At 45.3% G+C, this 24278-nt stretch overlaps 4 protein-coding genes across 5 annotated transcripts in view; 2 read left to right on the forward strand and 2 right to left on the reverse strand.

Moving 5' to 3' along the window:
* The window catches only part of LOC311366431 (pre-mRNA splicing regulator USH1G-like), a gene marked incomplete at both ends in the record, with an annotated part of 4710 nt that extends 3992 nt beyond the window's left edge, over nt 1–718 (reverse strand). Inside the window, one exon of the mRNA XM_084485219.1 lies at nt 555–718. Within this exon, the coding sequence (XP_084341345.1) occupies nt 555–718 (164 nt within the window). The remainder of the gene's footprint in view (nt 1–554) is intronic.
* A 1272-nt stretch (nt 719–1990) lies between these two features.
* Nucleotides 1991–4965, forward strand: LOC311366494 (proton channel OTOP3-like; the record flags this gene model as incomplete). The annotated part of the gene is made up of 7 exons (XM_084485279.1): nt 1991–2384; nt 2676–2812; nt 2954–3012; nt 3426–3583; nt 3714–4408; nt 4518–4685; nt 4795–4965. 7 exons carry the CDS (start codon nt 1991–1993, stop codon nt 4963–4965), a joined length of 1782 nt encoding a protein of 593 aa, XP_084341405.1.
* Nucleotides 4966–6371: 1406 nt separating this feature from the next.
* On the reverse strand, nt 6372–18740 carry LOC311367202 (protein HID1-like; the record flags this gene model as incomplete). Of its 2 annotated transcripts, none has more annotated exons than XM_084486044.1 (19): nt 18608–18740; nt 17403–17552; nt 16279–16449; nt 14817–14939; nt 13089–13192; nt 12496–12609; nt 11731–11965; nt 11302–11358; nt 11069–11209; nt 10316–10406; nt 9930–10081; nt 9473–9551; nt 9130–9294; nt 8562–8789; nt 8106–8254; nt 7631–7711; nt 7399–7490; nt 7048–7206; nt 6372–6435 (listed from the first exon to the last, which is right to left on the reverse strand). In XM_084486044.1, exons 1-19 carry the CDS (start codon nt 18671–18673, stop codon nt 6372–6374), a joined length of 2421 nt encoding a protein of 806 aa, XP_084342170.1. In that variant the 5' UTR covers nt 18674–18740. The 2 variants fall into 2 exon arrangements, with proteins under 2 accessions (XP_084342170.1, XP_084342169.1); XM_084486043.1 differs by having other exon boundaries at nt 13089–13195.
* A 1314-nt stretch (nt 18741–20054) lies between these two features.
* Nucleotides 20055–22693, forward strand: LOC311366515 (urokinase-type plasminogen activator-like; the record flags this gene model as incomplete). Its single annotated transcript, XM_084485302.1, has 11 exons — nt 20055–20120; nt 20269–20311; nt 20420–20524; nt 20628–20790; nt 20874–20971; nt 21090–21146; nt 21267–21456; nt 21565–21716; nt 21825–21965; nt 22072–22220; nt 22329–22693. The coding sequence occupies 11 exons, from the start codon at nt 20055–20057 to the stop codon at nt 22524–22526; spliced, it is 1362 nt and encodes a 453-aa protein (XP_084341428.1). The 3' UTR covers nt 22527–22693.
* Between the last annotated feature and the right edge of the window lie 1585 nt (nt 22694–24278).

The following is a 24278-nucleotide window of genomic DNA, read 5'->3' on the forward strand; positions in this document are numbered from 1 at the left end:
ACACACACACACACACACACACACATTTGATGTGTGCATTCGATTTGACTATTATGGAGGCTATGCAGTTGTCCCTGACCTTTCTGTGTAATCAGGCTGTAACTATACATGCTGTCACTGCGGACCACCACACACAGCGCTGATTAGAAGAGATGCTGGGACAAGACCAGCAATTACACCAGATGTATCCCCACTCCCCACCCAGCACACACCATTCCACGAATGTGTTTTATGAAGGTTAGAGAGAGGCATGTTGAAATGAGAAAGACGAATAGGAAAAATGGCAAAATAAACGGATGTGTATTTGCAATTCTTTCGTTTACACCTTTCTCATGACTTGACTTTCACTTCACCTCTTAAAGCACCCATTGTAATTTGGATACGACGATGCACCGTGAACTTTCAGACCCTCCCGCACCGGCGCGCCTCTCGCAGCCTGTCCCATCACCTCTACACCCATACCGACACAACAACGATGCTGTGTTTGTTTCTCAAGCACCTCGTCGGCCTACTAAGAGTAAAAGAGCAAAGGAGAACAGGTGGTGAACGCCTACCCTCTTCCCACGATGAGCCGCAGGGCGCCGATGTTGCCGTGGTAGGCGGCCCATAAGGTGGGGGTCATTCCGTCCTCATCCGGCGCGTTCAGCTCCTTCCGTGTGGCCTCCTTCAGGACGTCCAGGTAGCCGTCCCGGGCCGCCCGGTGGTACCGGTCGTTCATCGCGTCGCGCCCCTGCGGCTGCGGGCTACGGGCCCGACGTCTTCGGTCTCACTTCAAGGCCATGAGAGGTGGATCGAGTTGTTGCTATTGTTGAGCATATTGGTTCAGATCGCACGCTGTCCGCACGGCCATGGATAGACTGCGGTGTTGGGAGAAAGGGAGAGAGAGAGGGGGGCGGGGGGGGGGCTGCTGGTTGCTACGGGACGCAGAAGTCGTGTTGTTGTCAAGGAGAGGCGTGGTTTGAGAAATGTAAACGCCCACTTTTCTGTGATGAGTTGTGGATCGGATGGATGAATCGAATACAAAGTTAAAAACACAATAAAGTTAATATCTAAGGGCCTTCGAATTCAATTGAGTTCAATTGAGTAAAAAGCACTATGTTGGCCCGCCCCAAACAGTATAGTAAGATCTTCGGATGAATTTAGTGATTGACTGATTTTGACTGATTTGTCAAGGCCTCTTATAAACATGGAATAAAAAAGTAAAGAATATCTATAGCTAAAGTTAATATTTTAGTGTCATAATACATTGAATATGTCATATTTTCTTTCGACAGTAAATGTCGCTATCTCACCATAGCGAAATGTAAACTTTCTTTCCCTGAGCCAGTCTGTGTTCCTATAAGAGCTGATGTGAGATCAGCCAACAGGCAATCTGCAGCGTGGGCAGCAGATAAGGAGCTGATATGCTGACCTCAGCGGGCCAATCTGAGCCAGACTGTATTCAAACACTGACCTCAGGGGACCACAAGAGAGCCTACGACTGTTTCAGACGTTTAGACATAGGCTATAAAGAACTTATTCCACCGATACTACCTCCAAACACACACTTAGGCCTATTACCATCCGCATTGTTAATGAGGGTGCGTGGGACAAACGTAAGGATAAGGAAACATTTCAAACTTAGTTCCTGCAAATGTTGTCGGCTAATAAAGCCATTAATCACTGTTGTTTGATAACGCAGTTCACGTTCAAACATGAGAACGGCACCGGGTTACTTGAGCTCAGGTTTGTTTGTAGAGGTGTGGGCCCATTTGAATGGAATAGTGTGACACACCTTGACCGAAACAACCCTATAGGCGGAAAAAAAGAGAAAAGTGCCTCAACTTGAAGTGCGTGTCGAGCTAATGTTTCACGCAGCTGTGTATTTGCGTATGAACGCATTAGATAAAATCGCCAAAAAGCGAAGAAAACCTTAAAGGAAATGCTGCAAAAGACTTGGATCTGATTAAAGTAAAGCACCGAGTAAACACACTGCAAAAAGAGCACCAGCATGGCGGCAGACCAGGTGAACGGGTCCACGCCTGGGGATTCACAGAGGCGGTGGGGGATAGCAGAAGAGGAACCAAGTAACCAGGAGCTAAACTCTGACCACAGGACCCAAGCAGACGTGCAGGAACTGGACCTGGTGGACCCGGTCTGGGCGCCCAGCAGCAGGCGCCTGCTCTCTGGATTCGTGGGTCTGAACGTGGTGCTGCTGGGGGCGGCCCTGGTGGCCGGTCGGGCTTTCAACCCCACGGGCATCAGCCACCAGGAGTCCGAGGTGTATGTGCTGGTGCTGATGTGCTTCAGTTTAGCCTGGATGATGTGGTATCTGCTCTGGGCCCGGAGGAAGCCCGGCATCTCCCCGCACAAAGATCACCACGCCGGGGGTCTGACTGTCACTGGTGAGCCCCCCGCCCTGGGCCATATATGGCTTGAGATATTTATACTTTTAATATTGAATATATCGGTACATTTGAGCTAAATTAATGTGATGAATGAGATATTTAATACATTTAATATTGTAATATGTTAACATGAGATGTGCTTTATTAATGAGCTATTTAATATTTTTGGTATTGTAGTATATATATTTAACATAAGATGTACTTCATTAATCCCAGATTGGATTGTAATAAACTATAAAAATGCAATCAGATGTAGTGATTAAGAATATGATTTTTGTCTCCATTCAGTTGTCCTGATGCTTTTCGCCGCCTTCAGTCTCCTCCTGCATCTGTTCAGGATGGGATATTTTATCATCATGAGCGATTGCAAGCCGCCAGCTCAGGTGCTGTCCCCGTTTATTGAGGCTCCCTTCCTCGGGCTCCAGGTAATTCATCACGTGAGCAGCACTGTTTCCCGATTGCCCATTTATTGGCCTATTTCCTCATGCTTATCATGAGGCAGTTAACTGCCTCCATGCATTGCCTACCGCCTACCCCAATCCGAATTTATCTTATTTTTTTTCCAGACGTATTTACTCTGGGCTCACTCCAAAGACTGCATTCACAAACACAAAATCCTAACTAGGTACAGGGATCAGTATCATCTTGTTTTCATATTAACAACATTAATAGTCTTCCCATATGACACACAATAATCCAGCTTTTTCCTTCCTTTGTTGCTCTTTCCTTCTTTCTTTCTCCCCCCCCCCCAATCCTTCTCTCCCCCATCCCTACATTCCTTCCTTCTATCCTCCCTCCCTCCCTTCATCCCTCACTTTGTTCATTCTTTCCTTTTTACCTTCCTTTCTCCGATCCTCCCTTTATCCCTCACTTCTTTCCTTCCTCCCCCCTTCCTTCCTTCCTCCCTCCCTCCCTCCCTTCATCCCTCACTTCTTTCCTTCCTTCCTTTCTCCCCCCCTCCCTCCCTCCCCCCTACTTCCCTTCATTCCTCACTTCTTTCCTCCATCCCTCCCCCCCCTCCCTCCCCTACCCTTCCAGGTCTGGGCTGATGGTCATTCTCTGTGCGGACCTGTTGTTGTGGCTCAACGCCGTGACGGAGGACACCATCCATCAGGAGATCGAGATAGAGAAGGAGAAGAGCTTTTATTTTGGCGGCGCAAACTTGTCAGAGAGTACAGAGAACCACGAAAGAGCAGGTGCAGATCTGAGAATGCGAAACACAAACACGCACACGAGCACAAACGTACGCACGCACAGACACACACACACACAGCAACCATTGATGCAACGTTTTTTCTGTTCTTATTATTCCCGTCTTGTCCCCAGGGTTGGGTAACTCCTCCCACTGTGTGTGCAGCGCCAGCGCGGCCTGCATGGTCTTCAGGAAGGGCTACGAGGTGCTGTACCCCTTCAACATGGAGTACTACCTGATGGCCGGCTGCATGCTCTACGTCATGTGGAAGAACGTGGGCCGCCACATGGAGCCGGGCCACCAGCACCACCAGCCCACCGCCCAGAAGCTGACCATGCGCGTCGTGTACCAGGGAGGGGTGCTGCTGGGCCCCCTGCTGGGGCTGTTTGTGCTGCTGGCGGGGGTGGCCGTCTTCGTCCTCTACCAGGTGTGGGTGGGCCGGCCCCGGCTGCGCCTCACCGCCTTCCTCCTCTTCTACGGCTACCACCTGGCCGTCATGCCGCTCATGTCCGCCTGCTGCCTGGTGGGCATGCTGGTCCACAAGCTGGAGAGGAGGGCGGTGGAGGGGGGCCACAACCCCACCCGGAGCCTGGACGTGGCGCTCCTGGTGGGGGCCGCCCTGGGTCAACTGGCGCTGTCCTACTTCTCTCTGGTGGCGGCCCTGGAGACGGGGGACCTGAGCCCCCTGGGGAGCCTGGACCTCTCCTACGCCCTGCTAAGCTTGTTGGAGCTCATGCTGCAGAACATCTTCATCATAGAGGGGCTCCACCGACACTCGAGTCTGAGCCTGGCGCGCAAGAATCGAAAGGAGCGGAATAGTATCTTTAAGGTACGTCGGCCGTTGTCCGATTGTCTTTAAGCAGCTGTGACGCCTGCCGTCGTGTATGTATTATGATTTGTGAATATGTTGGCTCCATTTGCCGTTTCGGCCGAGGAAGAAGGTCACTGCGGGATCACCGGAGGAACGGAAGGCAGACGTCTCTTTACTGACGAGAACCCCAACAACACCAGCACCCCCTGCTGGCCAAGCGGAGGATAGTACTAACACCTGGACAAAGAGGGCCACACAAGAGATCTGTGCTTTCCTCATCTTTGGCAATATCATGGTAACCAAACCAGCTGTGTTGTGTCTGCTTCAAACAGGATATTATTTTTCTTTACAATTCCAATAAATTTGTATGGAACTAATCATTTTCCTTCCTTCCTGTTCTCCAGCTTTGGATCATACCGGCGTTTGGAGTGCACCCCTCGTTTGAGAACGGACTGGGCAAGAAGTTCTTTGGCTTCACCGCCTGGTTTGTGTTGGTGAACCTGGGGCAGCCCCTCGGGGTGTTTTACCGCATGCACTCGGTCGGTGCACTGATGGAGCTGTTCCTCGCTGCCTGAAGGAGAGAGGCCATAGCCAGGTGTAGCCGTAGTGACACTTATCTTAGCCTTTGTTTTAGAACTCAATACAGAGGCAAAATGTAGGTCCAGCTATTCAATTATTCAACAGTAGTCAAGTGCTTTTAAATAAAGAGAAAGACTTAGGATTCCAAGATGCACGAATGCCCAACAACTTTAGCTATCTGGGGTGCCCTGGGCACTGGCCCAGTAGCCCATATGGTTAACACAGCCCTGGCTGTGGCCTACTGTAGACGGGCTTCAGGGACGGAGGGTTCCTGATCGCTGAGCCAATGGTTTAAAGAATAATGCGACACATTAGTTTGAGAGTTAGATAGAATAGACTTTTGGTTCGTGAGATGAGTCGTTGAGGATGTACATGTGTGTAAATGTTTAATATCAGAACAATTGATGTACTTTCACTCCAGATCCATTTTTACTTTTTCATGACATAATTATTTCTGCCTATGTAGGTTGTATTTTCTGTGTATGGATCAAAATGGTGCCGTCCATTTCAATTAACTTTCTAGTTGTACAGATATTCAGAAAATGTTTCCCCCCAGTTTGGCCAATTGGAGATCTATGGGTTTGGCCAATTTGGGATTGGCTCAATCTTGTGAACTGTGAAATAGGGTTAACGAATATTAATTTAATCACATATGAGTAAATAAACAAATAAAAGTTTTACAAGATCAGCCATAGTGAAATATGTAGTGTTTATTGTCAAATCTCCCATCAACAAAACACTTGTTATTATAATCTATTTATAATATATATATTTATGGACATTCACATCATCATGTAATCCAAAAGATACAAACATAGCTAACATGACAGACTACAATACGTATGATATATACACAACACTAGACAGGAGTTCCTTGATGTATTGTTATACAATTCCACAGTGATAATTTGCCTTTCATTTCAAGTATCTTTTGTCAGTGATAATACATCCACGGATGTAGAATTTTAAGCAGTTCAAACAACACAGGGCTTCAAAAAATGATAAATTAATATGAATGAGCAAGGAGGTTCTTCGTTCTTCATAACAAGATCAGATGTGTCAACCCGCTGTCTGGTTCAATAATAATTACCAACATTATTAATATCGCTGGAGATTTAGACATTCTAAAGAACCACATCTTGGAAAAACTGTTTCTAGATCTATTTCTGTGATACCGGGACACCTAGTGGAATCTAGAAGGAAATCTGTTATAGTTATTATCTGTAGTCATAGACTACAGAAAAAAAGCGGTTGCTTGTTTTGTTCAGATAAACAAAATAAATTGTACGTTTGATGAGCCACTTAAAAGACCGTTAGGAAGTGGCACGACGCCATAGCTGACCCGATGATGATGAGGAGGATTCGGACGTCCACTCGATCTCCTTGACCTCTTCTGGATCTGCTAGATCCTCTGAATCTCAAAGAGTCTCACGTCCGTGTCGTACCAGACTGGGGGATCCACGTTACTATGGCAACGAGAGACCAGAGAGAAAATACAGAGATAAATAAGAAAAAAAAAAAAGAGGACAAACACACCATGATGACAACCAAAACACATCTCAATTGTTAATGTGTGGCCTGGAACCATTTACATAGGAACCTGAAGCCAAAAGCACCGCCATGTCGAGTAACGAAATATAATGCAAATACGTATGGGATTTTTGCATCAAAAATACACAGAGCAAAAAGCAACAGCCCCGCAAAAGTCACCGTCTTTGAGCTTTAAGCCATTAAAACAATATGATTCTATTTCTTTTTTTTTTGGGGGGTGAACTGATGTTGTTTATGTCCGATTCCCCAATTTGAATTTGGGTCTTCACATGGAAGCAGATTACATCCTTTCTTGATTCGTGTTCTTTGTACATCCATGCATAATTTCCTCTCATCTGTCTGGTGACCATGCAGATAATTAGATGCTTGATCTCTACACTGTTCTAGTGCGGTCCATAAGGCTATTCTCATGAAGGCTACGTTTAATTAAACACTTTGACTGTATAAGTATTGGTCTTGGGCTCTCCTATGGATTGTTTGGTCTTTCCAGAGGAATCGTTATATTTAGAAAAGGAAAGCTCCCTCACCGTAGGTAGATGACCCCCCACATGTAGGTGCGGAACCACATGGTGGTGCTGGCGTTGGCCTGGTACTTCCTGATCAGGATGGGGTGGGGCACCGGCAGCAGGCCCACCAGCGTCCCGTGCTGCAGGAACTTTAGGATTTCAGACTCGTCGGTCAGGCCCCTGAGGGACGGGACAATCACACAGACAGACAGACAGACAGACAGACAGACACACACACACACGCAAGGGACCTCAGTAACGCTTACGAGTTTTGATTTCTTCTTGTTTGCATGAATGAACTGAGCATTTGTAAAGTCACCCGTTGAGGATCTGGGTGGTGTTAGTGGTGGTGGTGGTTGGGGAGGCTCTTACTTGTCTATGCAGATCTTCTCCACCTGGGGAACCAGTACTTGTAGCAGTCGCATGATGGTCTGCAGAGGCAGCTTGGATTTCCACAACAACACCTGGAGATCACCAGTGTGAGGAGAGGACGACGGTTACGTCTTGCTTGTTCAGAGTAGCCCACAGACTACACTGGGATCAATGAAGTACGATGAAGTAAAATAGAAACTTCTGCAGGATGGCGAGGAAGCAGGTCTCGTACCCAGTCGGGAGTCGCCCTCCACGCTGCGGAGGAAGAGGCCGTGCTGGACAACCGACTTCGCCCCGACTCGGAGTGAACCGCCTTTGAAGAGAATGGCGGAAAGGTTCAAATTTTCTTTCAAAAATTCTGGAGTCTGGAGGGTTAAGTGGGCAGCATACTTCCAAAGAAGAAGATATTTTGAGAACATTATTTGAGGACAAACTTGTTTTATACTCAATGCGGTTTCAGATTGATTGCTTAACGCTCCATTAGTTAAGACAATCCATTAGTTAAGACAATCCATTAGTTAAGACAAGCGGAGTGTGCCGAAAAATACGCTTGGTGAGGGAGTACGTTGGTACGTTTTCAGTGTGATCACGTCATTTTGTACATACGACCTCACACCAAACTTATATTCCCCAATAAGTACGCTGCCCCCTTGAGGATCAGTAAGGAAGAGGTCCTTCACCCGAGGGGGCCCCCAGTCCCCCAATACCTCGTGGTCGTGCTCAGAGTTGGACTCTCTGTCGCTGGGTCCCGCTACAGCGCTGGTGTCTGCGGCGGTCTGGGTGGAGCTCCTGGTCTTCAGGGTCACCATGGTGCCGTCCACACTCACCTGGGACTTCTCCGTCAGCTTGTCGATGGCTACGGGTGAGCAAGCGCGCGCACACACACACACACACACACACACACACACACACACACACACACACACACACACACACACACACACACACACACACACACACACACACACACACACACACACACACACACACACACACACACACTTCTATCTTTGTTTCATGGATAGCCTAGTGGCGAGGGTGTTCGACTCCCTGCCCGAAAGGTTCTGGGTTCAATCCCTCATGTTGAGTCTCTTGCACTAAAAACGCTACATAAATGCAACTCATTACAAACGCGATTAATTCTCAGGGTAAAAACCACAGACCTGGGGTGGCCTCCAGGCTGGCCTTCAGGGTGCCGGGCTCGGCGGGCGCGGCGGGCCTGGACCCCTCCATGGCCTCCCTCTCGGTGGAGCCTGTGTGGCTGATGGCCGGGGGGCTCTTCCTGTTGCGCTGCAGGGCCTTCTGGATGGCCGCTGGGTCCGTGGGCAGGTTGGCCAGCTGGTGGAAGATGCTCCGCTTGCGTATGACGGCGTACACCAGGTTGAAGTTACCTGCGAGAGCCAAGGACGGGAAAGGAGATGTGAAGTTCCGGTTGATTGAGATGGAGACAATTTCGAAAAAATGGTTTAGTTTTAAGATGGTGAAATTTCTAATTGTGAAATTCTGATATATATTTTTATATTTATATTTTAGATTTTTTATATTTAAAAAATATATATTAAAATGTTTTTTTTTTGGAGAGCCAAGGATTGGAAGGAGTTATGATGTTCCGGTTGATCGAGACGGAGACAATATCGAAAAATGTTTAATTTTAAGATTGTGAAATTCCAAATCAGGAATCATTTTGAATATTTAAATATGGCACAAAAGACCCACTTTTGGGGCCCTCACCGTCAAACTGGTACTGGATGATGTTGTTAAAGACCTCCAGCAGGAAGAAGACCAGGTGGTGGTTCTGTGCCGAGGTGAAGAGGTACCAGGGGGTGGAGAAGGCCTCTAGAAGGTGGAGCAGTTTGTTGGCCGCCACCATGGACAGGCTCTTCAGATAGGGTGAAACTGGGGACAGCAATAGGGGCGAGTCAGCCAGTTGATATCCAATGAGCCTTAAATGACAAAGATGGCCCTACAGTGACCTGATCACAGTTACAAATGCGTTTACATTAAAATTGCATCAGAATGCAACCCCATGAGAGAGATATATATTATTATTTTTTTATAATTTTGGGACACTCACCGTTCACTATGATTGTGAGCAGGCAGTCGTACAAGGGCTGAAGGCGCTGGTGTCCACTGGTGATGATCTTGTGGAAGATCTAGGCAGAGTTCACCAAGGGTTTGACTCAAACTCAGTAGCTCCTTTACCGAATCGGACGGACTCCTTTCAAAAACTCAGATGATAGAAAATTGTCCTTAAAACTGTATTTGTAATTGTGTGAAACAATTCCATCTATCTATCCATAATTTAACTTCTAAAAAATGTTTTTACTTCATAATATTGTATTGATATATGCCCTTATGTTTGATATGGGACATTGTATGACAAACTAATCTGAACGACAAACGAATGCTTGCGTCGCATTCTGGTTTCCGGTACTTCCATGATAACTTCAAAGTAAAAGCGCTAGTGGTGTTCACCCGATCGCTTCCCTCTCATACCTCACAGACTCTTCCTAACCCTGAGGCTCACTCACCACGATGAGCAGGTCGGCGTGGGAGCCGGTGAACACGGGGATGTCCATAGGCACACGCACCAGGTAGGGCTTGTTCAGCCGCACCCCAAAGTTCCTCTCTCCGCTCAGCAGCAGCAGAATGAACACACCGATGTGCATGAGGCCCAGGCGAGCTGCATTCACACACGGCCATGAGATGCACACACAACCACGTGCAAACACAGAGACGCACACACGGTCATAAGACACACACACACACACACACACACACACACACACACACACACACACACACACACACACACACACACACACACACACACATTGATATGGAAAATCAAGTGTATATGGGCTAACAACAAACAATCTTACATTATGGTAAAGAGCGCAGCGTAAGTTTGACTCACATTGATCGGCCCTGGCATCGTTTAAATAGAACAATATGGGGACCAGCATATCCAAAACATCACTGCTTTTCAGCACAAAGAACAGGAATTTCTGACATATCCAAAACAAACAGACAGACAGGCAGAGACACAAACACACACACAGTTAGCACAACAAATGAATCAGATATATTCTTTGATTCATTTTGTACTATTCATGTTAATGGTTAAAAAGCTAATTTAGAAAATGCAACTGTTGTTCGATACTGTGCAGATGCAGACTTCATAAAGAAATACATTGACATGCCCATAATTGTCTCTACAATTATGGGGAAATTATGGGGAAATCGGAATTCCCAAAGGATTTGTATCAACATGCTGTTCAATTTCCTCGGAATATAACAATCGACACGCTGAAATGCGTCACTAAGACATCTTCCAGGTGGTTAACACCCACTACACAGATTCCAACTTGAACTTGAAAGTATGTTTTCAAGTACAAACAGCGACTATAAACACTGGAAGTCGCAACAAAAAAACGTTAAACCTCAAATAGAGTGTACTCATGATCGATGCATTTCCATGCACGACAACTCATCATCATCTGTTATCAAACATGTCCTTTACTGAATGGAATCTTCACACACACACACACACACACACACACACACACACACACACACACACACACACACACACACACACACACACACACACACACACACACACACACACACACACACACACACACACACACACACACACACACACAACCTTGTTGAAGTCACAGAGTTTCCAGAAGAGGGTGAGGAGTTCCTGGTGAAATTGGATCTTCTTGGTGGAGTGGGGCAGGTAGGTCTGGGCCAGCGGGTTGTTCAGCAGCCTGGCGATGCCCTTCAGGATGAAGCCAAAGTCCTGAGGAAACAAAGCAAAGGCCCCCGTACACCCTGGTTTCCTCTCTGCTAGCCACAGGGCATTGTTTCTGCTGATGCCACGTGTTGCCTTACCTCTTCTCTGTGGATCCTGGATAAGTAATTCACAAAGAGATTCTCAGGTCCCGAGGGCTGCAAAGACAAAATAACAAAGACTGCTTTTTATGTTTTTTGTGATTATGGGATGATTTTACTTTTGTCTTTCGCAGGTTCCGGTTAAGACTTAGTGCAGTGCATGAGAGTGCGCGCACGGGACAAGCCCATAAGGCGGAGCCTAGACGGCGTAGCGTACATGAAATACAACAAAGGCTGCCAAGACAAAATAACAAAGAAAGCATTTTACAATTCTGATCATCGGTCTTTTCGGTGATCGGTGATTTTACTTCGGTCTTTCGCAAGTTATAGTTAAGACAAGTAATGGTGTTAACTCAAGTAATGGTGGTCAAAGGTCATGGGGGGGCCAAAGGTCAAAGGGGAGCCATCGTCACCACCACCACCACATACCTCCTGGTCCTCGGGGGCGAAGGGGGAGCCGGGGGCCTCCAGGTGGTCCAGGGCGGCGCCGCCGGCGGTCGGGTCCACCTCGTGCTCCAGGGTCACCACCAGGATCTGCACGGCCAGCTCCACCAGCTGCTCCCGCTGGTCCCAGAACAGCAGGTGGTTGTAGGGGATGCCGTAGCCCACCGGGTCGTAGGCACACACCACGTTGAGCAGCGACGTGAACAGGGGCAGCGCGTGTCTGAGAGAGAGAGGGGGTCGGGCGGGGAGGGAGACGGTTCAGGTTGAAATGTGACATTGCCGCGCCATGTTGCTATTGCTGTTAAGAGTGGAGGAGTGTGCCGGGGCAGGATAATCGGGAAACGCAATAGAGAGATGAGGTAGGTCTGGGGTTTCAGTGTGGCAGATTTGTTAGCCTTCGTCTGCAAGAGGCCGAGGAACCATCTCTTCAGATTGCACATACACACGTCATAAAGAAATAAAGTATTTCCTGTATAAATGGGATCATTTATAATCCTTATGGATGGAAGCGTTGGCTAAATGCCGTTATATAATGCAATGGAGATAGGTCAATGAGTCACATATATATATAGAATTGTTAAAAAATGTATGACACTGAAGCCACTGATGTTTACATATTTTATGTGTATAAAAGCTATGAGGGCCCAGAGAGAGAGAGAGACCAGACTGCCCTCCATCCCTTTCGCCATTTTAAAACCCTTCACATTGTTAACGTCCAGTGTGTTTCTGGTGAGCTCGCGGCCGGGGTACCTGTCGTCTGTGGAGCAAAAGAAGGCGACCCAGGGGTTCTTGCTGTCTGAGGAGGAGGGCGAGAGGTACATGGCCTCGGAGAAACAGGTGAGCAGCAGCTTCAGCAGCTCTGTCCTGAGTGCCAAACAGAGTGAGGAGAGAAACATCAGTTTCTTCAAAGGAAAATCAAAGTCTAAAAACAACTTATTTTAGATTAAATGGGATGTAGGAGGTAGGAATGATAAAAGTGAAATGGATCGATCCAGGTTCAAAAATGGATGCAGAAAGGTTTTAAGAAGAAGGATAAGATGTACATAATTATGGACTCGAATTGCCCTCTTTGGGGTTGGACGAATGCTATTGCATGCTAAGTTAAGTGTTACGCTCAGTTTTGGGATGCCAGGTTATGACAAACAAGTGATCTGGCTACACCCTCATACATCTGATGTAGGGAATGGAAACAGCGAAAGCCTGAAAACCAATATAGCCCCGCCCCTCAATGAATAAAAAAAAAGTGTCTCCCAGAAGTGTACCCGATGGCCTTTTTTAAAATGTTGATCGTGGGCGGGGAATACCTCAAACAGGTTGTCTGTTTATCCAATGAGAGCGCCTACCTGTTGAGGTCATGATGGTAGTTGAGGGGCGGGGACTGAGCAAAGCCCACCCCGGCCTCCCAGATGTATTCACAGCTGTCCATGGAGTGGATGTCCTCAGCAGACTCCTGCACAGGTCATTGTATTCACTACATTAGCATAGTTTACATTTCTTCAAATAAACAAAACAGAAAGAAATGAATATGCAACTCCCTAACCCTTTTTTATCATAATTGGTACATAATGAAAGTTATATGATTTTTTGGGTTTAATATTCAGTCAAATGTCCTATCAAGAATCAAACATCACAGGACAGCTTGGTAATGGGGAAACAACTTACTGAGGGCTGGCACAGTGGCTCAAAATAGATAAACAGCATTTCTCTTCATTAACACACAAGCTAACACACATACTTAGAATACAAACAGAAATACATTGATAAATGGCTGTACATGAAAAAACATATCCAAAGCCAAAGTGTCAAGTACAAAAATAAAGTACAGAAGAAGTCTGCCATAGTGAAAATTCCAGAGAGCTCCCCACGCCATGTGAATGAAGGAGGTGACGAGCACTTGACTTGGCACGTACATACGCGACACCTCCGTAGAGATAACTCCTGCGTTGCTATCGGTAAGCATTTGGATACTGTGCCACTGGAACTCTAGCAGAGCTAGAGCAAATACCACCATGCAGTAAGCACACCCCTTCATTTGGGTGAATCCTGAATTACAGGTATAACATTTAACTGTTTGGTTGTGATACGTGTACCTGTGTGTGTGTGTGCATGCGCGTGTGCGTGTATAATAGTGCAGGTTTAGCAAGCCCTTGAAGCAATAACGGGGACAAGAATAACAGCCACTGGGCATTTCCCTCCCACTATGACATGCCTCATTGAATGTGACATTTCCTTGGGGTGGCTGTGTTGCTTGAGTGTGAGTGTGTGCCCGTGTGTTCCTGTGTGTGTGCCTATGTGTGTGTGTGTGTGTGTGCCTGTGTGAGTGAGTGTGTGCATGTGAGTGTGAGTGTGAGTGTGAGTGTGTGTGTGTGTGTGTGTGCTTGTGTGTTGGGTCAAACGGGGAGCCGGCAGCAACTACAACACGCAGGTGTTTGCTCTGCGTGATTAAGACATGGCCACCCTCTCCTCCTCAGCCCAGTTAACAAACACAGGCCCGGCGGCCGCTCCCACACACAGGGGGTGTACAGTGACTGATTAACTGTGGTGGAAGTCTGCCTAACAAGGCAGGGTTTGTGCACGGGGGCAGAGAACATTGCTCACGGGTGTTAATCGCAGCAGAGGAGCTCACCAGCTGCTGCAGATCTCAATGACAAGCTCACACAGAAGGGTTCGCTTCCCAGCTCTGTCCCTTGGGGTCAGACGTGGGTGTGATGCTTATTCCACAGACAGCATATCAACCATGCAGATCTTTACTGTTATTTGTCTTCCGGAGTTACATTTATTTACGTTTACTCTACGTTTAACGTTTACTCCCCTTGACCGCATCCCTGACTGGACGGATAGGATATTTTGTCTTAACGTGACCTCAAGGCACTGAATGTCGTTGCACTCAATGATTTTGTTTTTACAAATCTGTGGATGCCAGCCAGGCTTGCTGACTTCAGCGTGGTCAGCTAACGGGCATCCTTTAAATGAACAAATAAACTCAGCAGGGGCACTTCTGAAAAGCTGGTGGCGGTTGCCATGCAGACAGACGGTGTGACAGACGGACAGCCGAGGACAGATGGACTCACCGGGCCGTCCTTCTTGTGGCCTCGGACCGTGAAGTCCGGACAGAAGAGCAGGTCAGCGATGGCCATCAGGAGTGATTCTGCCAGGGGCCTCACGTCGTCCGAATCATCGTCCAGGTCCAAACGCTGGAAGGGAGAAATACAAATATGGAATTATTAATTTCTCTGACTTATGGATTTTTCAGGAATGGAATTGGTAGTGTACCCAACTGGTTTTCGTCTGGTTCTGTCATAAACAATGCGTCATCGTTATAAAAGTTAAACAAGTTTCATATCCAAAACACATCAAAGCTAAAACATTTCATACTTCAATCTCTATCTCAACACGAATGATTCCCCATGAAAAAATTATTCCCCGTTTGCCATTCCAGTTTTCCACATTTCCCCTCATTCTGGCACTTTAATTAGGAGTAATTCAATACCTGCTTAATTCAAGAGGGGAACATGGGAGGGAAGAGGGGGGATACAATATAGGCAGTGTTTGGACCAGTCTCTGCTGTAGACCAGGTAACCAGAGAACCATGTGGCCCAGCAGCAGCCAGCATGAGGGAGAAGGAAAAAAGGTTGAAATCCAGTCCTCTGCACTGGCCTTGTTGTACCCTATGTATACACCCTATATAGTGGGACCCCTGTTCCCCAGGGGCCACACAGACACTGCCCAGCCGGGTGTGGGAACTGGGGGGTGGAGAGGGAGTGTTTGAGGATTGCTGATCATCTTAAAAGGCCAGCTTAGATGTGTGGAAACTGAAGAGGATGCTGACAGATTTTGAGTTTGTTTGGGTTTTGGTAGGGTTCTTGTATTATCCGCTGCATTCTGAGGTGGTTGGGGATAATGGATTGATTTGAAGATCAAAAAAATGCACACAGTATCAATAATTACAATGTGTACGACTTTCAAAACTAACTCAGAGAGGCCGTCTCTGGATAACTGTTTGCATGGCTGCGCCATAGATTGGGACAATGACTATTTGATTTAAGAAATCTTTTGAGAAATAAAAGACATTTGAAGTAGTATTTCCTCCTGTTTTACAATAAAAAAGTAAGTTATGTGCACATTTCTTTCCCCTTAAAAGACCATCCAAGAACTAAAGTGGGTCCTGATCACACCAGTGGAGCTTACACATCCTCAACATCCTCAACATCATCAGAATAACAACTGTGGTGACACACCAACTTAACAGAATGATGATAGACTGTAGCTTTGGTTTTCGTACATTTTCTCAGTTGTTGGTCATTTCGAAGATAGTGGATGGATAGGGATAGGGGATAGGGACCATAGCAACAGGAGTAAAACAGCAGTTCTCACTCTTTCGCCACTCGAACCACAACACCTGCACCACCAACTTATTTACACACACCAGCTCCTAGTTGTTTATCTGCCTCTTTTACAGCGCTGACGTGAAGTGAAGTGATAGCATTACGATGATGATGATGATGATGATGATAATGAAGAAGAACATCTCACCCCGGCTCTGCCCGCTCCGGGCACGTTGGACCAGAAGAAGCCCCTCCAGTCGGCGTCCTCGAAGATGTAGGGTAGGATGCGGGTCAGCAGGCGTGTGCAGTTCAGGACGACCTGCCTCTCTTTGTCTGAAGGGCAGCCCGAGTCGGCTCCCTGGACCAGCTTCTCCACCGCCTAGGAGATGCGGCACACAGACACACACTCAGTATGAGCCACAGTTAAGGCGGCTGAAGAGAGAATTCTATTGGGTCTCATTGAGAAGAGGATGAATGGTTTCAATGGGGTCTTAACTATGGTCTTTCAACAATGACATGTGTTAATGATAAGAAAAGGTTGCCTTGGTCTTTATTACCACTACTACTTGAGCGCTTACAATATACAAATCAGGCTCCCTTGAAGAGCAGCAAAGTTATTGATTGGGAAACTCCAGCTTATAGCAATAAAAAAAGATAATGTGAACCCCAAAGATTGATAGTTTTAGGTTCTTAATAATCACATGTGAAGTTGAATTATGTTTGTGTGTAAGACAGATCAATATCAGGTCAATATCTTTCCAGAATTTACCAACTTAATTCATCCAACGAGTTTTAGAACAAATGATTTGAACTTAATTGTTTTGTTTAGTTAATTCAGTTGCACTTTGGTGTACAGTGACCTGTATCGAATACAGCAAAACTAAAGTCCAACTGAATGAAGTGTATTCAACAATTTAGTCCTTGCACCTGCTCCTCTTATTCCAACAGCTCTACTCCCAATCCAATTAAAGGCCATTTGTATCGGTTACATGTTCTCTGACCCTTAAAAAGACCCCCAGGCTGGGAATAACAAACACACTTGCATTCTTTGTGCTCTGACTGTAACCAAGGTGGACTCTCTATAAGCTGGCTACACCATCACAAGCCAAGACTGGAGTTGGAAAGCACATTATAGAAACCATGCTAACTCTAAGCTATGTGTATTTCATTACAAGTGGAATACGACGAAAGAATCTATACTATAAAAAATAGGAAAATATAAACATGGATGAGTTTTTGTTTTTCAATTAATTTGGTCTGATTTGAGAGAACTGAGGAAGACTCCATTCCTAAATTGACTGTCGGGGATCATAAACTATAATCTTATATCACCTTATAGCAGAGGGTTGCCAGGTTGGATGGAGATTCCTCTCTGACTGCCCTGATTTCCGCTGCAGGCACCAAAGCAAAGGCATCCTGGATGGAAATGGCTGTATCGGCCCAGAACTGGTCCCAGAATGCATCGTCTGATGCCTCTACGGGCTGAAGGACAGGGCGACACACGTCATACAATGTTGTGTGTGCAAAAAAATACAAATGTTCTGCATTGTATGTATGTATGTATGTATGTATGTATGTACTGTATGTATGCATGTATGTATTTATCTATGTATGTCTCTGCATGTAAGTATGTGGTTTAGGCTAGGAGTGTTGTGTCCTATAGTCGAAAGGTACTGGGTTCAATCCCCAATGTCTGCAACGTACCTGTAGGCACCATGAAGCAAGATGCCCCACATCTACCTGCTAGTTAATGAGATGTATTTGAATTCACTGTAGGTTGTTTTGGATAAACGTACTAGTAACTGGCACAACCTTCTTCAATGAAGCAGGTATATTATACACTGCAACCATTACACAATACACTTAATAGCAGCAGTCCTTTTTATCAAATAATTTCAGACTTCAATCCGTCTTTTCCTAATGCATGAATTATCTAATGCATTATCAGCTTTATGAGGCCGTATGTGATCTAAGGAAATGCATGGGAGAAGTGGGATTTGGGAAATGTATATATATATTATTGACGATTGACGATTCACTGCCTATATGCGACGAAGCATATAGGCAGTCGAGATGGCGTTGATCGCGTTCAGGTTAAACCCAACGGTCCACCTTAAATGATCTGCTTTAAGCGGGGCTCATGGATGTTTATAACTTTAAAATTTATGAAGACTATGTATGCATGTCAAACTGTCTGTTTAGCGATTGAACTGCCTAGAAGATGAAGACATTTTATTTGTGATCGTCTTCAAATCCCATTTTGACCAAGAACTATCGCATCAGAAAACACACCAATCGCAGCTAAAAGCCTAAAACTTAAACAATCTAAGTCTAAATAAACAGTAAATACATAACAGCTTCCGCCCATCATTACTAAAGTAGTTATTTTACGTTTTATCATGTAAAAGTAAATTGACGGTTCTTAGAAACTAAAAAGTAGGCTACCATCTGGAACTCGAAATTAAATTCCAGAAGAAAGAAATGTCAGAAGAACAAACAACAAATGCAGTCAAAGTAAGAGCAGCCTAAAAACAAACCTGTGTTTTGGTGGTCAATTGTATCACTGCCTTTCTAAAGTGAAGTTTCGAGTCAGCGTTTCCCATTTTTTCCAGAAACTGCTGCAGCCACAAGTGCGTCTGCTGCCTGTTAACAGATCGGTGACGCTCAGCCAGCGATTGTCTCCCTCATCCACCTGACAGCTGCGCTCCCACGGCCCGCCAGCGCTTTACTGAGCAGGATGCAACACCAGGCCACTTCCGGGATCTAAAAGTACATATTTACTCTCAATTAGTCGTCATTTCTTTCTCGCTGGAACTGACGTGAGCATTTAACCCTGCGCCACATCAACCATCTCGATTTTTCTGGTCGTTATCATCATCATCATCATCATCATCATCATCATCGTCATTATCCTCCTCCTCAGCAGTAGCATCATCTTCCTCCTCCTCATCAACAACAACAGCAACAACAATGACAATGTCATCATCAACAATGTAATACAATACATAGATGTATTATATGTTTTATTTGATCATTTTTTACATAAAATTTAATATATGGAAAAAGAACAATAGTGACACCAAGTGAATAAATATACACTTGGATACACTGCTTGCAAAATATGAGCTTTACATGTGTTTCAGAAGGCCTATTAGTTCAGTATAATATTTTTCTAAGGCGTTTGTTGGTCCAAGAAAAAAAAAGTTAATACAATATATTAACTTGAGTTTTGCCATTATTCCAACGAATACAAACTAAACACTAGGCTACAATATCAAGCAGTTTAAAGCTAAATAAGACTATTCACACTACTTAAAAGATTAATTACATTATTTTATCTGTCACTGTAACATATTGGACTTTTTGTTACGTGGCCAGTCCTTCAGTTTTTAAAAACTATTGTTTTTTATTTTAGCTGCAACTACCGTAATGTATATTTCATATTGCCTTAACATTAAGTGTCTGTTCTTCCGAACCTTTCATCAGCCAAATATGACACCAACCGATCAGTAGCCAATTAGAAGCATTCGGCACAATAACAAACAGCATGTCCTCTTAATACTGATATTTGCAGTATGTAAAATATACTATCTTTATTGTTCAACTAAACTAAATATCCAACACTATAACTCTAATACTATAATACACTAATATCAACTGTTTTATTAAATGGTATTGTGTGAGAGTGTGAGATAGTCATTTGTTTGCATGTTAACATATTTTATCATCATTTCCATATTTCCAAGCAAAGAATTAAGGATTTTTTTTTAATAGGAAGCATGACTCATCCTATTATGGTCTGCCAAAAGATTTCTTCACACGAAATGGGCAGTAGCTAAGGCTTGTTTGTCGTAAGCCAATCATATCTCTGCCCCTGCCTAACACATGCACAACTCAGAAGACATAGCAGACCCTGCAAGCACAGTCATGCAGATGTGAATCCGTAGTCTCACATTTGGACCTGATTCTCTCTGCTAGGACGAAATGCATGTAACAACAGGGCTTGGTTTTCTGTTGTGCGCCCTGGCCTCATTATCCACCACAGATGCAGTAAGGATGACATCTCGCTACTTTTACTTTTTTTTTTACTTTACTTGCTTTTAACAAAATAATATTGCAGTATTGTATGCTTGAAAAGTAAATGTTTTTTGCCTGTTTTTAATGAGGCTTAAAGTAATCTTCTTCTGTTTCTCTTTAGGGATTATTAAGGAAAGAGAGGTCAGTGTTGTATGGACGTTCAGGTAAGCCACCTTTCCTCACTTGAAGCTCTCTGGAAGGTCACCTGGTTCCTCTGCATCCAGTAGAGAGGCATACTGTATCTAAAACTCTGCTTCATTCGTCTTTTTCAGGAGGAATCTGCCAGAATGGAGGCACATCTGTTACATCTCTGCTAGGAGAAGATCACATGTTTTGCTTGTGCCCTGATGGTTTCGTAGGTGACAACTGTGAAACTGGTAAGTGAAACTCCTTGCTTTTAATTTTGCTCTCTAAAACTTTTTCTCGTAAATTAGTTGTTAGAATCCTTTCTGTACCATTTGGGCCATTCCCTATCTATAGACTCCAGTGACAGCTGTATGAATGGCATGGGGCTGTACTATAGAGGCACCAGGTCCAAATCAAGGAGCGGGAGAACATGTCTGGAATGGGACTTAAATACCAGAGAGGCCTTCTTGTCCTTCTTTACATCGGATGTGAATTCAGGAAGACACAACTACTGCAGGTTGGACACCAATACGCCCAACAGACTCTTCACTAAGGGACTATGTGGTCCGAAATGTTTATTCAATGTTTGGGTTCCCCCAGAAATCTACAGTTCAGACTGCGTCCCTGGTGTTACATCATGAAAGATGGCGCCCCGGCCCGAGAGTATTGCAGAATTCCCCGCTGCAACGTTCAGCCAGGTAAGTCTGCTATGCTTGGTACAGATGAACAGATGTACAGATGTACAGATGTGAGTAACCTATATATTTGTGTGAGTCTCATCTCCGTTGGTTGACTATTCACGTTGTGATGTTAAAGGTGGTGTTTCGGAAGATCCTTCCCCAACTTTAAATCCATCCCCTGAACCACCAAGAGGTAAGGTCCATGTGTTGGAAATACTTCATTTGAGGTTGTTCTGCAAAGTTGTACTCTACAAACATGTACATGTTTGGACATGTTTGGACATGTACTTAACGGTGTTCATCTCTCACGCAGCATCAACATGTGGGAGACGGAGCAACAGGCAGATGAAGATCGTTGGCGGGACCATAGCCACTGTGGAATCCCACCCTTGGGTGGCTGCCATATTCTGGAGGAGCAAATCCAAGCAGAGGCTATTCCGGTGCGGGGGAAGCCTGATCTCCCCCTGCTGGGTGCTGACGGCCGCCCACTGCTTCCCGGACGGGTGAGAACCGGGACATGCTCAACACCAGCAGTCACTCCAGCAGGTGCAATGGCTGGCGGGACGATCCTGATGTTCATTACTCATTCGTGTGTTTTTTCCCCAAACCAGTTTGGCGACCAAAGCTCGCCGCCTATCCGTCATTTTGGGGAAGAGTGCGTTGAACGAGACCGTGCCATACTCGGAGCAGGCGTTCCAGGTGGATGAAGTGTTTGTCCATGAGGATTTTGACAACAGCGAGGGGAGCTACAACAACGACATTGGTAGGATTTCCTCCGACACACTGTGTCTTGAAATCTTTGATCGTGAATTTGATGGGGCTTTTTTTAAACTTTTTGAATTTGAGTTTCTTATGATTTGCTTTTCTCCAGCTCTGCTGAGGTTGAGGGGGAGGCCTGGGCAGTGTGCAAATGAGACCAGGTCGGTCAGGACGGTCTGTCTCCCACCGCCCGGGCATAGGCTCCAGTCCGGGATCCAATGTGAGATAGCAGGCTATGGAAAAGAGCAGCAAGGTGCATTACCTACAAGTTCCATGCACATATACTCGTACAGAACATTGCTGATCTGTGAACAGCTCTTCTAAAAAGTATTGGTTTGTTTTGTGTTGGATTTCTCCAGGCCTGTGGTATAACTCCCAGTACCTCAGACAAGCCAAGGTCCTTCTCTTGGCTCAGGACGTGTGTCAGAATAAGGACTATTACGGCCACCTCATCACAGGGAATATGTTTTGTGCTGCTCGTCCGGATTGGAGTCAGGACGCGTGTGAGGTATGTATCACGCAAGTCCAAACCTGTGGAGTTGACGATTATGATGTTTTTTTATGTTTAGTTTTTTTCATGATTTTTTTTCCCGCTCCGTCTACTTGTTTACCACAGGGAGACTCAGGAGGACCTCTGGTGTGTGAAGTAGATGACAGGCTGTACCTCTTCGGCATCGTCAGCTGGGGCGAGGGTTGCGCAAGGGAGAATCGGCCTGGCGTGTACACCATGGTGACCAACTACAACCAGTGGATAGCGGAGAAAACCGGCCTATCCTCCTTCACAGCTAGCCCCATGCTGGCTCCTGTGAAGTGAACTCCTCACAATACACACTATATCTGCTGTGTGTGGGGGTGTGTGCGACTGTGGATGTGTGTGTGTGTGTGTGTGTGTGTGTGTGTGTGTGTGTGTGCGAGCGATGGATTTCATGCTGTCTTGGGTTCATTCAGTCCGGAATGTAGGTAGTGCTGTGCTTGGTTTTAAGTGGGTTTGGTTTTTTGTGTTGATATTTTAAGCAATATCATCTGCAGATCTGAGAATTATTTTTGTACTTCATTGTAGATGTTTTTGCTTTACTCTTTTGCTGCTTTTCATTTGAATAAATGTGTTTATATTTTGCAATGGTATGGTTAATGATTCATGTATTTTAATCTCCACCTTATTTACTGCTAAGTGGCAGCTCCGGAAACTAGAATTCTAATACTCTAGTAATGTTGTACCAACATTTGTGGAGTGAACTCCATCTAACCAGCCCGACAAGAGAGTTGTTGCGGGCCACAGTAAGTAAAACAGATTCTAGGAACTAAACACCAAGCTGAAGAAACCCATATATGGACATATTTAGTATTGCCAAGAGTCAGAATACTAGCAAAAAACACAGAAAAATGATTTGATTATGAAACCATCTGTTTCAATAGAATAACCCTTAGGGAACAATATTATGTTTCATCTGATGACATTAACAAAAATGTTGTAATAGATACAGTGATGTTGTTGATAAAATTGTTCACAATTTCAAACCCATTGTTTAAACATATGCCACGTACAAAGTAAGGAAACTTACTGTAAAAAAGGGGTTCTGAAACTTGTTTGGCCTGTGACCTCATCTTCACATCTGACATTTTTGACCGTTTTGGGCATCTGCTTCCATTCACACACATCGGTTTGACCAAATCCACATCTGCCTGTAATAGCAATGACCCGGTGAGCAGATGTGCATAGCACCACATTAAGTGATCGGAATAAGTTTTCTCCCTGCTGTCTGTTAGTACTGTATATACAGTCTCAACAGAGGCCTATAGGATATGTATGAGACCCTTCAAACCTTTGAAATTATAGTTGTTGTTTTTTATGTATTATCCAATATTTACAGCTTATAAATCAGCAATTTCCCATGACCCCATATGCATAGGCTTGCAACAGCAGATGTAGTCTGCACCTGAATGTTGAGAAACACTGCGCTAAACCTCAATTACCAACGGTTCCTGACAAAAACAGGAACCAAATGGTCACGACACAGTCTCCAACTCATCACATGGTCAGACAGATGACACCAGAAGCTTCCGGGAGTAGATGACAGCGTTGGTTTTCCACTTTAACTGGGAAACCCTCTTACACAACGTCCGGGGGTCCTCCCATCCCAGCTGGGGCCGGGATTAGGGGAAGCCCCTCTACGCCCCAGAAGGGGACAGCTGCACTCCAACGTAGAGTCTACTACGGGACGCCCCAGCACAGCTGACCCTGTTAAATATGATCTAAGGAACTGAGTCAGGAGGGGGCGGGGGGGGGAGAAATACTAAATTCACTATTTAAGGAATGTGGCTTTAAAGGACCTATGCAATGCACTGTAAACTCTCATGCAGATAAGCTTTCACCATTCAATACGTGGCAATAAATGTGTCAACATTTTTGCATTGAGTAATTGTTTTTTTTGTTGCAATGGGCCAAATGTTGGAATATCTCAATTATTATCCTGCATGGTGGGTACCTGGTTGGTACCAACCAACTGGGCCGGCTCTTGAAACCGTGAGGTCTGGTGAGACTAGGCCCATATTAAGCTTACTAGGC

Source organism: Micromesistius poutassou (assembly GCF_964030765.1).
Source record: "Micromesistius poutassou genome assembly, chromosome: 21".
NCBI classification, from domain to species: Eukaryota; Metazoa; Chordata; class Actinopteri; order Gadiformes; family Gadidae; genus Micromesistius; species Micromesistius poutassou.